Genomic DNA, 13,922 nt, shown 5'->3' with positions numbered 1-13,922 from the left:
CCATTCCGATTTGTGGGTGCTGTTTGAAACATCTCCCTTCATCCAGGATAGCCTGTCCCAGGTTTTCAGTCATGAATGAGCAGAGCCCCAGAGAAGGAATGAGAGGTGGATTTGGGCCCAGGAAGTGAGCAGTGAGTTGGGGGCAAAGGTTGTATCTGCATCCTGCCAAAACCTGTGGAAGGTGGGAGTTGGAACAGCAAGAGGCAGGGAAGTGCTCGCTCGCCTCTCCCACACACCGTGTGGCGTTTCACTGTGGGAAGCAGAGTGCAGACGAGCTGGATTTGATAGACCCATCTTAATTATTCTCTCGGTATGACGCCAGGTTTTCTCGGCGAATGTTGGGGCCAAGTGGGTTTGGTGGAGGAGCGGAGGGGCTCTTACAAGCTCCCAGGAGGAAATCCTCACCTGCCCTTGGGTTTGAGGAAGATACCACATATTGATGTGGTCACGGGGATACTTTTGCATTCCTTAGGACTCCGGCCTCTTATATGCAAGTCATACGAGGAGCTTGGTAAAAGGTGCAGGCTCCATATAATGCCGATATTGCTGGTGTGGGGGCTGTTCCTGCAGGAGCAAGACCCAAGGAGAGGTCAGATGCCCCTTGACTGATTCTCCATTCTCTAAGCCCAGGACTCACTCCCTACTTCCTCCGAAAGTTGTACTGTCCATGGCTCTCTTTCTCTTTGGGCATTTTTACGTGATTACCTGGACATGTAATTCAGACTGACTATAAAACAGAGGAAACCAGTTGTCCACGGAGGCCCTAAATTCTGCTGGTGGGAATTAGTGGCCTGAAGGGAACTTAGGCTATAGTTCAATTACTCCTTGCTTCCCCAGGGATGCTGTAGTGACTGCCCAACAAAGTACCCTCAGCCCTAACTTAAAGTAACAAGCCATCTCAGAACTTCTGTGGGTTGAGAGTCCAGGGGTGATTTAGCTGGGAGCTTCTAGCTTAGGATTAGTCATGGATTGGCTGGGACCTTATTCATCTGAGGGTATTCTGTGACTGTTGGTAGAAAGTGTCTCTCCTCCTCCCCTTGGGCCTCTCTGTAGGTCAGTGTCAGCATCCTCAGGCAGAGTGAATGGTCCAAGAGAAAGAACAGAGCGGCTGTGGTGAGGCTGACGAGACATTCATTTCTGTTTGGTTTTGTTACTAACAGCAAATCTCTAAGACCAGCCCTACAAGAGGTGAGAATTCAGTAGTTTCTCATGAAATGAAGAAACTGTGGCTGTATTTTCAAACCACCACAGGTGCCTCCTGGCCACAAAGCCAGTGTGGGAGGGGACCCACTCAAGGGACTAATGCACCTCGTAGCCTTAGGTCTGCTCTTGTTGGTCAACTTGTGAGAGCATGCTCATCTCTCAGCACTCTTAGTAAAGGCACTCCACCCCACTGTGACAGGGGCCGTCCAGCTGCTTCAGAAACTACAGAGCAGCTGCAGACTCAGAGGCAGTGTGATACAGTATTAAAGGGCCAGGGTCAGGAGTCCCCAAGTCGTGCATTTGGATCTGCCCTTTACCGTTTGGTTGTGTGTCTGTGAGAAAACCACTGAAGCCTCAGATTTATCTGAAGGTGGAAGTAATAATAGCGCCTGTTTCGAATGTTGTGTGAGATTTGAATGAGGTATTAGACGGGAATCATGCAGTGTCTGCTCTAGCAGACAGGCGCTCAGTGCAGGGCTCCTGATCTCCATACCTTGCCTCCACCCCACATTCACATTCTGTGTCTCAAAAGATGTTAGCCAGCAGCTCCTACTTTTCTGCTCCTACATGAGTGCCACTTCTCACATTTTTTAAATACTTAGAGCATGCGCATGCACACACACACACATGCACGCACTCACACACACAGGAGTGCATATGAGTGCAGGTATCTGCAGTATCCAGAAGAGGGTGTCAAGCTGTTAGGTACCCTGGAACTGGAGTTCCCAATGGGTTGCGTGAGCCATCCAACATCCCAACATCCAGCTGGGAACCAAACTCAGGTCCTCTGCATGAGCACGCAGCATAGGCTCTTAACCACCAAGCCGTCTCTCCAGCCCCTGTCTTCTCCCTTTTTATTTGGATTTGAAGAGATCTGATTGACTTCTGCCAATCATCTACAGGGGGACATATGCTAATGCCAAGCCTAGGCTGACCTCTTCCCCTGACCTATTCCTTCACCCACCACTCCACTGTAAGGCCAAGGCAGGCCCTATTTCCCCATCCCTGATGGCACAGTTTTTCCTGATTGTATCAGACTGGTTCCCTTCAGATCCCAGCACTTTGGTGTTGGACGGGGGTATGGGAGGGAGGTGGTTTTGCCAGGGAGTGATATGTCTATGTTGAGCTATATTGGAAACTGACAGGTTGTTTTGATCTGAACTTTAAACAATTAATGGTTCAGAGCAGAGTACCTGAGAGCCTGTGAAGAAATGGAAAATTTCTTGTTCTGTGGTATGAAAAAAATGTTTTAATGTAGGAAAAATGCCCTGACAAAGATTTTGATAGGCTTATATTACATATTTATGTCTTTAAAGCAATCAAAGCGATCTTTTCTAGTTCATTCTGTCTCTCTGCAGGTACTTAGTGTTCCTGCAGATCAAAAGGGATCTCTACCATGGCCGTCTCCTCTGTAAAACGTCCGATGCCGCCTTGTTAGCAGCCTATATCCTTCAAGGTAATAACTTTGGACAGGATAAATTTGCTTTTCACGCTAAGTCCTGATTACATTATTCCATTTACCACAGATGACAACTTCTTAGATCGAAACAGCTTCTAACTTGAAGCAAGTTAAAGGATTTTGCCCGGGTTGTCTAAAGCCAAAAAGCTCAGAGCCCTCCTGCACCCAGGGTCTCACTGCGAGCCCCCCTGAGTCGCTTCGACCTTCAGAGACTTGTCCTGTACCTTGCACGCTAATGTTTCCGTGCTGCTGAAGAGTAATCGGAATCACTTGTTCCCACCCTCTCATGCAAACAGCCATGGTATGAGGCATGGTGGGATTCTGATATCTATTTTGTAGACCTCTCAGCCGAGAGTGCTCAGTGTTGCAAGTGTTCTCCAGTGAGAAGCCATTTCCTGGTGCTGAGGAGGAGGAGTTGAGCCTCTGCTGATTCCCAGGCTGGCTGTGGGGATTGGTCATGAAATGTGAGGACCTGTCATGCCCTCCTCTCATGAAATGCTGAGGACACTCAAGTGTCACTCCTCGGAATTGTCTTAGTCCTCCATCCGAAAACTGTCATTAACGACAGGATCATTTGGACCTAAAACCACGAAGTTTCCATTAAAAACAGGAACCCTTGATTGTGAATCAGGGAACTCTCAGAGGAGTTCTAAGGAGAATCTGCAAAGAGCTCGCTGGCAGGAGAAATATCAGACCTGTGGTTAGAGGGGGAAACTGAGCCCACTGGGGCTCTGGCTCTGAGAATACCATTTCAGTCCCAGCCAGTGGGAAGTGTAGCAGATGCTTGTGCATCCTGAGGTACCCAGAGAGTATCCCTTTCTCTTTTTTTTTTGGTTTTTTGAAACAGGTTCTCTCTGTGTAGCTTTGGTGCCTTTCCTGGAACTCACTCTGTAGACCAGGCTGGGCTTGAACTCACAGAGATCCGCCTGGCTCTGCCTCCCGAGTGCTGGGATTAAAGGCGTGCGCCACCACTGCCCAGCTTCCCCTTTCCTTTTTAAAGAGGAAGTCTGGCCTACTCTGGTTGCACTGTGAAACTCTAGCCTTTCCCTCAGGTCCGCCCTGATCATTATGTCAAATTATTTTTTTCAAAAAGTATTTGGTACCCAACATCAATATTTTCCCCTTGAGCTTTTCAAATAAAATCAAAGTAAATGACCTCAAGGTTCAAAGTCACTCATCATACTTCAAGGAATGAGATCTCTTGTTAAACAATAGCAATTTCCACCAAATTTGGAGTTTGGTTAGGTTTTTGTTTGCTTTACTTCTGTTTTGTTTTGCTTTAGACATATGGTTTCACTATGTTGTCCAGGCTGGTCTTGGGTTCGAGTGAGCCTTCTACCTCAGACTCCCCAGTATCTGAGGCTACCAACATCTACCACTACCACACTCAGCCCCGAATAACGTGGAAGGACCCATAATTGGCAGTGGAACGCACAAGCCCAGAGTACCATGTCCAGCTGTGACAGGGGTCTTGTTTTCCTCCCAGTATTCAGTCTGCCTCGGCTGAAGAGCATGTGGCTCTCCAAGGGAAGGAAGGGGACAGCCAGCAAGCTGCTGGAAGCTCCTCTGCTTTTCTGAGCTACCCCTTGGGTTGGGCTGTGCATGAGGAGAAAGCCCGCTTCTGGCTGGGAGAGCACTGAGGAAAGACGGTGCTCATAAGAACTCCCAGAGACCCCACAGCCGTAGAGATGAACTTTGTAGGCATGGCACGAGCCACAGCATTGGGAAGTCAGCCTTGGAATCTGGTGTCCCTGCACTTGGTCACTGGGTTATAGCCACGTAGCGGCAGGCCTACCTGGTGAGCCCACCATGAGGCACTGAATGTATTCATCTGATTCCATGTGTGAGGGCCAAGTCCTGAGCGGTCCCTACTAAAATCTTCGGGATGGGATTTAGGGTGGAACACAAGAGGTCCTGTCTTCCTGATCAAACTCACTGTTTGTTGCTACCATGTAGGGCATGGCTCCATGCACTCCATGCCTTCCCATGTGACTGAATGACTGAGGACCATAGAACAGGCTTCTGCTCTTTTATTGCAAATTGACTTGTGACCTTAGAGCACAGGGCCAGCCCTACTATCTCTGTTTGACTTGAAAGTTAACCGATTGTGTGCAGCAGAGAAAGCAAGCACACATCCGCTCCCTGTGAGCCTGCCCTCTTCCAGCCAAGGGCCAAGCTCAGGGTCTGCCTCGTGCCTTGGCCTCCAAGCCATGTGTTAATCTTGTTTTTTTTTTTTTTTCTTTTTTCCTACCTTCGAAAAGCGGAGATTGGGGATTACGACCCAGGAAAGCACCCTGAAGGCTACAGCTCCAAGTTCCAATTTTTCCCGAAACATTCAGAGAAACTGGAAAAGAAAATTGCCGAGATTCACAAGACTGAACTCAGGTACGTGACACTCACCTGGGGCCCTGGCTCTCAGAAACTACTTGCTCACACAGAGTGATGCTCCCAGCCCTGGTGACCGTGGGATATCCCGTTTACAGGGATCCACTGACAGCACATCCCCCTCCCAGTGAGGCTAAACTCCTCACCAAGAGCAGTCTACAGCCATAGCGTTCTGAACGAGCTCTATCTTGTCTGATCTCAGAAGCTAAACAGCTAAGCTGGATGGGAGACGAGCACAGGGCTCAGCTGACTTACATCTAGTGCTATGGTTTAGAGACTGTCGCTTCAGCATTCGGTGAGACACCTGCACCGGGGATGCCGTAGCTGATAACCACAGAGCACTAGGTGAGACACCTGCACCGGGGATGCCGTAGCTGATAACCACAGAGCCCTTGATTCCTCAGCTTGGTTTAGCCTACCCAGATGATGCAGAACCATAAACAGCAGTGATGCGGCCTTTCACCCACGTTAACTAGAGCAATGGTAGAGCGGGCCCCTACTTCATGTCTCATACTAGAACATAGGTTTCCCAGACGGATAAACTACCTCAAACAAAGGTATGTGTGCTAGAATGTTATAAACTAACAAGAAACTCGGTCACCATTTTAATATGTGACAGTTTCATTTAACTTTTAGGACTTTGGATATGTTAAGACAATTAAGCAATAATCCAAAAAAAAAAAAATGTATTAACCAACATAGAAAAGATAGATTAAATTTAAACTACATTTAAAATAAAGAATTTTATTTTTATTTTCATTTATTTTGAGTGTATTAGTTAGACAAAACCATGGGTTTCCTTGTGGGTTTTGTTCATTTTTAGGACACTTTAAAAAGAAGCAAAGAGAGGAAAGCCACAAATTGTGGTCACAACATGAATCATTCACGGAAGAGCAGTATGGGAGGTGAAAAACCAAACAAATTCTATGTGTCTATCAGAGAATCGGAAATTGAGCAGTGGATAAGAATGGGAATATATTCGTTACAAATATGTAATCTTGCGATAAGGTCCGTGCATTTCCTGCCCTCAGGAAGGACTGTTCCAGGAGTGGGAGCCGAGAGCTTCTAATAACGCTGAACAGAAACCACACCTACCCCACCGTGACCTTGCCCCCAAAACCTTCATGTTCACTAAGAACTTATGAATGAACATAACCTGAAGCCTCCTCAGGATTTGCAAACAGACTGCCAGAGTCTAGTGTGCCCAGACAGGCTCCTATCAGAGCTGCACTCTTGGGTTTCTCCAATCTTCTCAATGCAGAGCCCAGTGGTTGGCCCTGTCACTGTTAGGGAAATGGTGACCCCTTGTGGTTACAAGTCGGGATGACAGACCTGCTTGTGAGCTCCCATTCAGAGATCAAGGATTTATGCTGGCTGCTTGAGGGTAAGGTGTCAGAGTAGTGGGGACATTTCTGCAGAAAGTTAGTTCAGGGTGAGGGATTCCTCAAGAAATGGTGGCTTCTGAGAAGACCCTGGAGATCTGAGCAAACTGCTGAGGTTAATGGATTTCAAGGGGCAGATTCCTTCAGACATGGAATGAAGATGCTCCTGGAAGGCATTTTCCAAATATCTCCTTGCATCTGGGGTTTGTTGGTAATTGTAGGTCCTTCTTCACCCTGATACCCATAGACACGGGTTCTGCCTTGCTTTCATAGTGTAAAGATGCCTGAGTTTTCTTCCTCTCTGCGACTTTGACTGCTCCTTTGGGCTCGGGCTGTGGACTTGTTTCTTGATCTACTTTCCAGAAGTAGCACAGAGGCTGGCACGGTACAGCGTGAGGGACAGCAGCCTCTTTGGGGGAACACCCGAGGGACTCTGGCCTGCTTCTCGCTTGGGTGGGCTTACTTCCTGCTCTGCCATATGACTTTGGGCAAATGATAAATTTAGTAATGAGCAACCTTTGTTCCTGCCTGCCAGCCATCAGAGCTGATGACTTCACAAGCTGCTCTCCTCACCTCACACTCCATCTGCTTTTCCAGGACTCTGCATGCAGAAGAGCCCAGAGCCAGTGCCACCACTGACTCCAAGGTGGTTTCATCTACACGTTCCAGGAGGCAGGCAGGCAGGGAGCTGTGCCAAGGCCTCTTCAGAAGGCTAGAGCCGGGCTTGTTCCCATTCGTAGTATCATCCTGTGCATGGAGAGCTGTACGGTGTGCAGGCCCGGCAGCATCTCCTACTGCAGTCATTCTCAACCTTGGAGTCACGACCCCTACAGGGGTCGAGCAACCCTTTCACATAGGTCACATAATAGATATTTACGTTACAATTCGTAACAGTAGTGAAATTACATTTATGAAGTAGCAATGAAAATAATTTTATGGTTGAGGGTCACCACAACACGAGGAGCTGTATGAAAGGGTCGCAGGGTTAGGAAGGCTGAGAACCACTGCCCTACTGCTTCTCCCAGCCCTCTGTTCCTGTGCTCTCTTTTGGCCAAGAGAAAGGGTTGAGTGGTACCAGCAGCGTATACGGAACCCTTTGTACGTCAGTCCATGTCGGCTCACGGACAAGAAAGCTGGGGCCAGTAACCAGCCTACAGATACATTTTCCCTGTCTCCACAGGACTGCATGCTGTGAAAAACCACAAAATCATTGTCTCTGACTTGTTTAAACCCACAACCTCAGCTGGGCGTGGTGGTGCATGCCTTTAATTCCAGCACTTGGGAGGCAGAGCTCTGTGAGTTTGAGGCCAGCCAGGGACATTGTAAGACCCTGTCTCAAAAAAAAAAAAAAACTTTTTCATAACATCTGGCCAATGAGATGGTCCAGCACTTGTCAAGCCCTGCCCTCCTGAGTTCCACCCCCAAAGCCCACATGGGGAGGGAGAGAACCAGTTCTGGCAAGTCCTCCTCTGAGCTCACACACTCCATGGGACGAGAAACTGAACTCACAGCACCTAGCACGGCGTGGCCTGCATTTTCTTTGGGGGTTTTGGCGATGATGGTTGCTTGCTTATTTGTTTTGATTTGCTTTTGGCTTTTGGTTTTTTGAGGCAGGATCTCCTGTAGTCCAGACTAGCCTTAAAATTTTCTATGCACTTAAGGCTGGCCTTAAACTCCTGACCACTCCACCTTCCTCTACCCCCAAGTGCTGAGGTGCCAGATACCCCACACTACCATGTCTGGCTTTGTATGTATCCCAGGAAGACTGTCATCTCAGAGCCGTCCCCACCGCCCCCCCACTCTTCGCTCGGAGCCCACTCGACTCATTATGTAGCCTGTTTGAGTTTTGTTCTGTTTTCATTTTTCATTTTTATTTCTGTATATGGATGTCTTCCTGCATGTATGTCTGTGCACCATGTGTGTGCAGGGCACTCCTGAGGCCACAAGAAGGCATTAGACCTCCTGGGACTGGAGATACCAAAGGTTGTGAGCCGCCATGTGGATGCTGGGGATCAAACCCAGGTCCTCTGGAATAGCAGCCAGTGCTCTTACCCGCTGAGTGGTCTCTCCAGCCCTCACTCTGAGTTTTAACCTCAGACTTGAATCTCTAAAGCTGGTTCTACAACCAAACAGAACACTATGGAAAAAAATGGAAGTGTGTGGCCTACTCTGATCACATCTTTTTTTTTTTTTTTTTTTTAATGCCTCATCCCCATGAGAGTAGCAAAGCCTCCCTCCACCCAGGCTGAGGCTCAAAGAGATGGCAAAGCCTCCTCAGGGTCCAAGTGACAATGTTGACAGTCTGCACAGAAAACATCTGCCGTAGCTTTCTTCCCCCGAACATTAACAGCCTGAGGATGACTCTCCTACAGAGATTGCTCCTAGCAAGATAGGCTAAACCTGAGGCCTCGATTCAGCTGGATGTAATAACCCCACGTGACCATTCAACTGTGATTCAGCTGGCTGTAATAACCCCACGTGACTGTTCAACTGTATATAATAAACACACTGGCTTCTAGGGTGCTGTAACTGCTCCACCAGAGAGCTGGGTCTGCTCAGCTCACCACTTCTTATCAGGGGGTTCACACCTGGGGAACCTGTGGAGCAGGAGCCCTGAGACCATCTCCTTTTCATTCCAGTGGTCAGACACCAGCAACATCAGAGCTGAATTTCTTAAGAAAGGCACAGACACTAGAGACCTACGGAGTGGACCCTCACCCATGTAAGGTAAGACACCCCCATGAGGGACCTCACTGGCTGTGCCTCCCCTAGCGAGGCATGGGGTACTTGTACCCACAAGCTCTTCAGCATACAGGGGTGCCACTACCTATGCCACGTTGGAACCTCTGGATTCGACATGGCCACATCACTGTCAGAGGATCCCAGGCAAAGGCAATCTAAATAACAAATCCAAACCCCATGCTCTGCCTTGGCAGCTGTGGGTAATTTGGTGGAAATGAACTGAGGGGACATGTGGAGAGTTCCCCACAGGGAACAGTCAGGAATCACTCAGTAACTGTCCACCCTTTCCTGACCCATAATCTAGTTCCTTTCCAAGAGTGGGTTTTATTGACTATCGTGGCACACGGGTCACCACATGGGACAAAGGAATCACATTTGGTTCCATTATGCACCTGCCAGGGTGAAGCAGGAAGGCACCGGGGACACTGTGCCTGGGAATCCTCTATGATTACTCACATGCTCCTGGCATTTCAGAGATGAGTTTGGGGAGCCCACCCCTGTGAGCAGTGAGACCCACACTGACTCTGGCCACTTCCACCCGCTACAGCTCATGTCCCTGTGCTGGTCACTGTCTCTGTTGGACCTCGTTTATGTACCCTTTCCATTACTGGAGAGGCTGCAGGAGCAGCAGTTCTAAAACGGAGAGCAGAACAAGATCAGCCTCTTCCTCCTGGGCGAAGGGACACTGTAACCAAAGAGTTGATGTGTTCCTTTCCTGGGGCTGCTGTAACAATGTTCCAAGCGGGGTGGCTTAAACCATGCAGACATGTTGCCTCTGTGCTGGAGGCTGGAAGTATGACTCCATGGTGCTGATGGGGTTGGTTCCTTCTGAGGGCCCTAAGAGAAGGTTCTGTTCCAGCCCATCTCAACTTGCTGATGGCTATCCTCCTGCATCTTGGGTCTTCCCATCATCTCCCCTCTGCTGTGTCCATGTCTAAATCTGACTCCCTCTACCAGTTAAACTGGAGTTGGGCTCAACCCCACAGCCTTGGCTTAATTTTAATTTCTATAAGGACCCTATCTCCAAAGAAGGTCATGTTCCCGGTACTTGGAGCTAGGACTTCAACATCTGAATTTGTAGGGAGAGGACACAATCCAGTGTATAACAAACCATGAAAACTAAGGGGCACAGGGGTGAGGCGATTTCATTTTCCCTGTGAAGTAATAAAAACCTGGAGGACGTCCTGGAATGCAAACCTTCTCCCCCACCTAATTCCCTAAGCACTGTGTAGCTTACTGGTAGACAGGCCTATGTTCTCAGGGCCAGCAGTCATGGGTACAGCCACACATTTCTACAGACTTTATAAGTGATAGAAGAATCAGCAAGGCTTCCTAAATGTGTCCTGTGGGAAGCAAAAGTGGTTTAGGTTGGTCATGATGGCCAACACTCGTAGGTTGTGCTGAAGATTCAGAGGCAGGAGGATCAGTAGTCTGAGACCAGCCTGGGCTACACATTTAGCCAAGACTGTGGCTCATGACTTTAATCCTAGCACTCAGGAGGAAGAAGCATATGGATTTCTGAGTTTGAAGCCAGTCTAGTTTCCATAGTGAGTTCTAGGTCAGTCAGAGCTACACAGTAAGACCCTGTCTGGAAGAAAATAAATGATTTAGCCGTTCTGTCAATTGATTAGACACTCTAGTAGGCAGCAGGGGACTTCATAGGAGAGAAGTGTTTGGGGGGGGTCTCAGGCTTTATGCTCCAGTCCTCAACAACTATTGAGGCCTTGCTGGATTCTGATCCCCACTCTTCACATCTCTGAGTAAGAAAGCAATAGGTAGCCGGGCAGTGGTGGCGCACACCTTTAATCCCAGCACTCGGGAGGCAGAGCCAGGTGGATCTCTGTGAGTTCAAGGCCAGCCTGGTCTACAGAGTGAGATCCAGGACAGGCTCCAAAGCTACACGGAGAAACCTTGTCTCAAAAAAAAAAAAAAAAAAAGAAAGAAAAGGAAAGGAAGGAAGGAAGGAAGGAAGGAAGGAAGGAAGGAAGGAAGGAACAGGTGTGTAGGAGCTTGTCCCTGAGCTGGTAAGTCATCCTAAGACACGGAAGAAAAAAAAAAAAAAAAAAGCTGTGGCAAAAGTGTAGCCTTCCCTATTGCATGCGCGCGCGCATGCGCGCGCACACACACACACACACACACACACACACACACACACACACACACACACACGCCCTGAAGTTCAAACACACATACACATGCAGACATATACACAAACACACACAGAGAGAAAGAGATGCCTAAAGACAGGTATGGTCATTAGAAGGTGCCAGATCACCTCACTGTTAGAGTCCAGTCCCCTTGAGGCCTCACTTGAGAGGGGTTAAGGTACGATTCATAGCTCACAGAGGTAGGCAGGCAGTGCTTCTGAGCATGACAGCTGAGCTAAGGTGGGTGGGATTTTTGCTACTGCTCACAGAAGCCATGGTCTAACTCCATGTGCATTCCAGGACCATGGACTCCTGATGCAGCCTTGACTTTGACAAGTTTGTCCATCATGGACACCCGGAGGTTGAAGAGGCTGCAAGAAGGAACCAGTCTCTGGTCTCTGTGTGGCCCAATCCCACATGTCATAGCTTCTCAACCCCTAGAACTGAGGGAGGAGAGGCTGAGCATAGCCCGCTTCCCGTTCAGAGCTAGTGGGTCCTTTCACGTTGCTTCTCATTGACTCTTTGGCCGGTCTTGGGGTGTTTCCCAAGTTTTCTTTCTTATCTATAAAACAGTCTCCCTGTTTTATAGATAAGAAAGTTGATTCGGACCAGGCGGTGGTGGCACACGCCTTTAATCCCAGCACTCGGGAGGCAGAGGCAGGAGGATCTCTGTGAGTTCGAGGCCAGCCTGGTCTACAGAGCAAGTTCCAGGACAGCCAGAGCTGTCACACAGAGAAACCCTGTCTCGACAAACCGAAACAGATAGAAAGTTGATGTACAATTAAGCCAAAGTTCACAAGGCCCTGAGAGGCAGAGCCAAAATTTGAACTCAGATCATTTCCATTGTTGTTTATACATGTAAGAAGGAGCGATGCCTGAGAGACTTACTCTGGGGAAAGGGGAAGGGCAGTTACCTCATTGGCCTTTTATCCCACATTCTCAGACCTGGGCCTCCTGCTCATCTGGGTCATGTCAGGGCCCCACTGCAGACGCCGCACGTGACCCTCAGATCCTTTTATTAGGCCCTGGCCATGTGTCCTCAGTCCTCCAAGGCAAAGATCAATTCAGGAGGCTTCACTCTTATCATTAAGTAGCCTCACTTGAGTGATGTGCTACCAAGCACTCCTCTTCATGTTGCTACAAGGAGAGCTGGAATAAGCTGGCACACTTGGTGTAATAAATACTGATGATTTCTATTAACAGGGAGGCAATTACTGGGCCCAGGGAATCTGGGGCATGCAGCCCCAGGGAGGACAGAAGAGGAATCGTTTGGATAATTAAATGAGAGCAGAATGCTCCGGCTGGGCTCTGTTCTCCTGGACTGATTAGGAAGCTCACATTGGTCCTGTGCATGCTGATGGTTTCTTTCTGCCAGAGTGTCCTTGGCTGGTCCTAGGACCAGAAGGAGGAACTCCTACAGACCCTGGCTGGGAAGCCAGAGCACCCAAGCCTCAAACTTGCACGGGGCAGTCCTCAACTGTGCCCCGCCCCCCAGGTCCTGGCAGGAGCCCCAGAAGCCCAATGCTACAGCTGCTGAAAGAGAGCAGGGCCTGTTGTGGTGTCTGTTCCCTGATTCCTCTCCAAACTCAGGAGTTGCCATCTTGTTCCGTTCAGACCAGCCGAGAGGCTGGTGGTTTATCCTGGGTCTTTGGGTTCTGATGGGGCTGCCCGGAAAGGCTCTGGTGGGGAGGGGCAGCTCCATCACGGATGTCCAGCCTTTATCCTGAGGCCTGGTGGTACCACTTCCTGAGAGCCTGCATGTGTCAGGTACTCAGCTCGATTATCTGCTAATCTTCACTATGTTGTTGCTGAGAGCCGACCTCACCCTCACATTAAAGCGAAAGCACCAAGCCTTTGAGTGCAGATTTTAAAACGGGTAAGAGGGATTAGGAGGTTCTTACTAATGTGTCGGAAGTTCCGGTGAGGACACCACTGGGACTAGAAGCCAGTGTTGTCTGGTCTCAAGGCCATGCTTCTACAGTCCCTGCCTGCAGTCTTCCTTCTACGGAGATAAACTTAATTTAAAAGCTAAGCACGGCCGGGCGGTGGTATTGCACCCCTTTAATCCCAGCACTCGGGAGGCAGAGGCAGGGGGATCTCTGTGAGGTCGAACCCAGCCTGGGCTACAGAGTGAGTTCCAGGACAGGCACCAAGACTACACAGAGAAACCCTGTCTCATAAAACAAACAAACAAACAAAAGCTAAGCACGACTTACCGCCAGTTCCCATACAGAGAAGACACGGGCCTAAATGATATCTGAAATAATCATATAAAAATTAACATAAACCCAGGCATGGGTGATGATACCTATAATCCCCAGCTACTCTGGGGCCTGAAGCAGGATGGTGGCAAGTTTGGGGGTGATTTGTTCAACAGAACAAGACAGCTTCTCAAAAAAAATAAATACAAAGGCAAGCCTGTAATCCCAGCACTCAGCAGCAGAGGTGGAGGAGCAGATGATCAAGGCCACCCTCAGCTACATAAGGATTCAAGACCAGCCTGGACCACATGAGACTCTGTCTGGAGAAGAGGAAATGAACAGAAGCTTGTCTCCTCTCCAAGAGCACTGTTGACTATGCCATAGCACTAAATCGGACGGTCTA

General features: G+C 48.9%; 1 protein-coding gene across 1 annotated transcript in view; it reads left to right on the top strand.

The window, feature by feature from the left end:
* Frmd5 (FERM domain containing 5) overlaps positions 1–13,922 on the top strand; it is a 277,641-nt gene that overhangs the window by 242,602 nt on the left and 21,117 nt on the right. The window contains exons 5-7 of the mRNA XM_059258932.1: positions 2,562–2,659; positions 4,924–5,047; positions 9,069–9,156. Of these exons, the coding sequence (XP_059114915.1) occupies positions 2,562–2,659; positions 4,924–5,047; positions 9,069–9,156 (310 nt within the window). The remainder of the gene's footprint in view (positions 1–2,561; positions 2,660–4,923; positions 5,048–9,068; positions 9,157–13,922) is intronic.

This window comes from Peromyscus eremicus, chromosome 4 (genome assembly GCF_949786415.1).
Source record: "Peromyscus eremicus chromosome 4, PerEre_H2_v1, whole genome shotgun sequence".
Taxonomy (NCBI): Eukaryota; Metazoa; Chordata; class Mammalia; order Rodentia; family Cricetidae; genus Peromyscus; species Peromyscus eremicus.
Note: the sequence above shows the minus strand (reverse complement) of the source record. Positions and strands in the feature narration are given on the sequence as shown.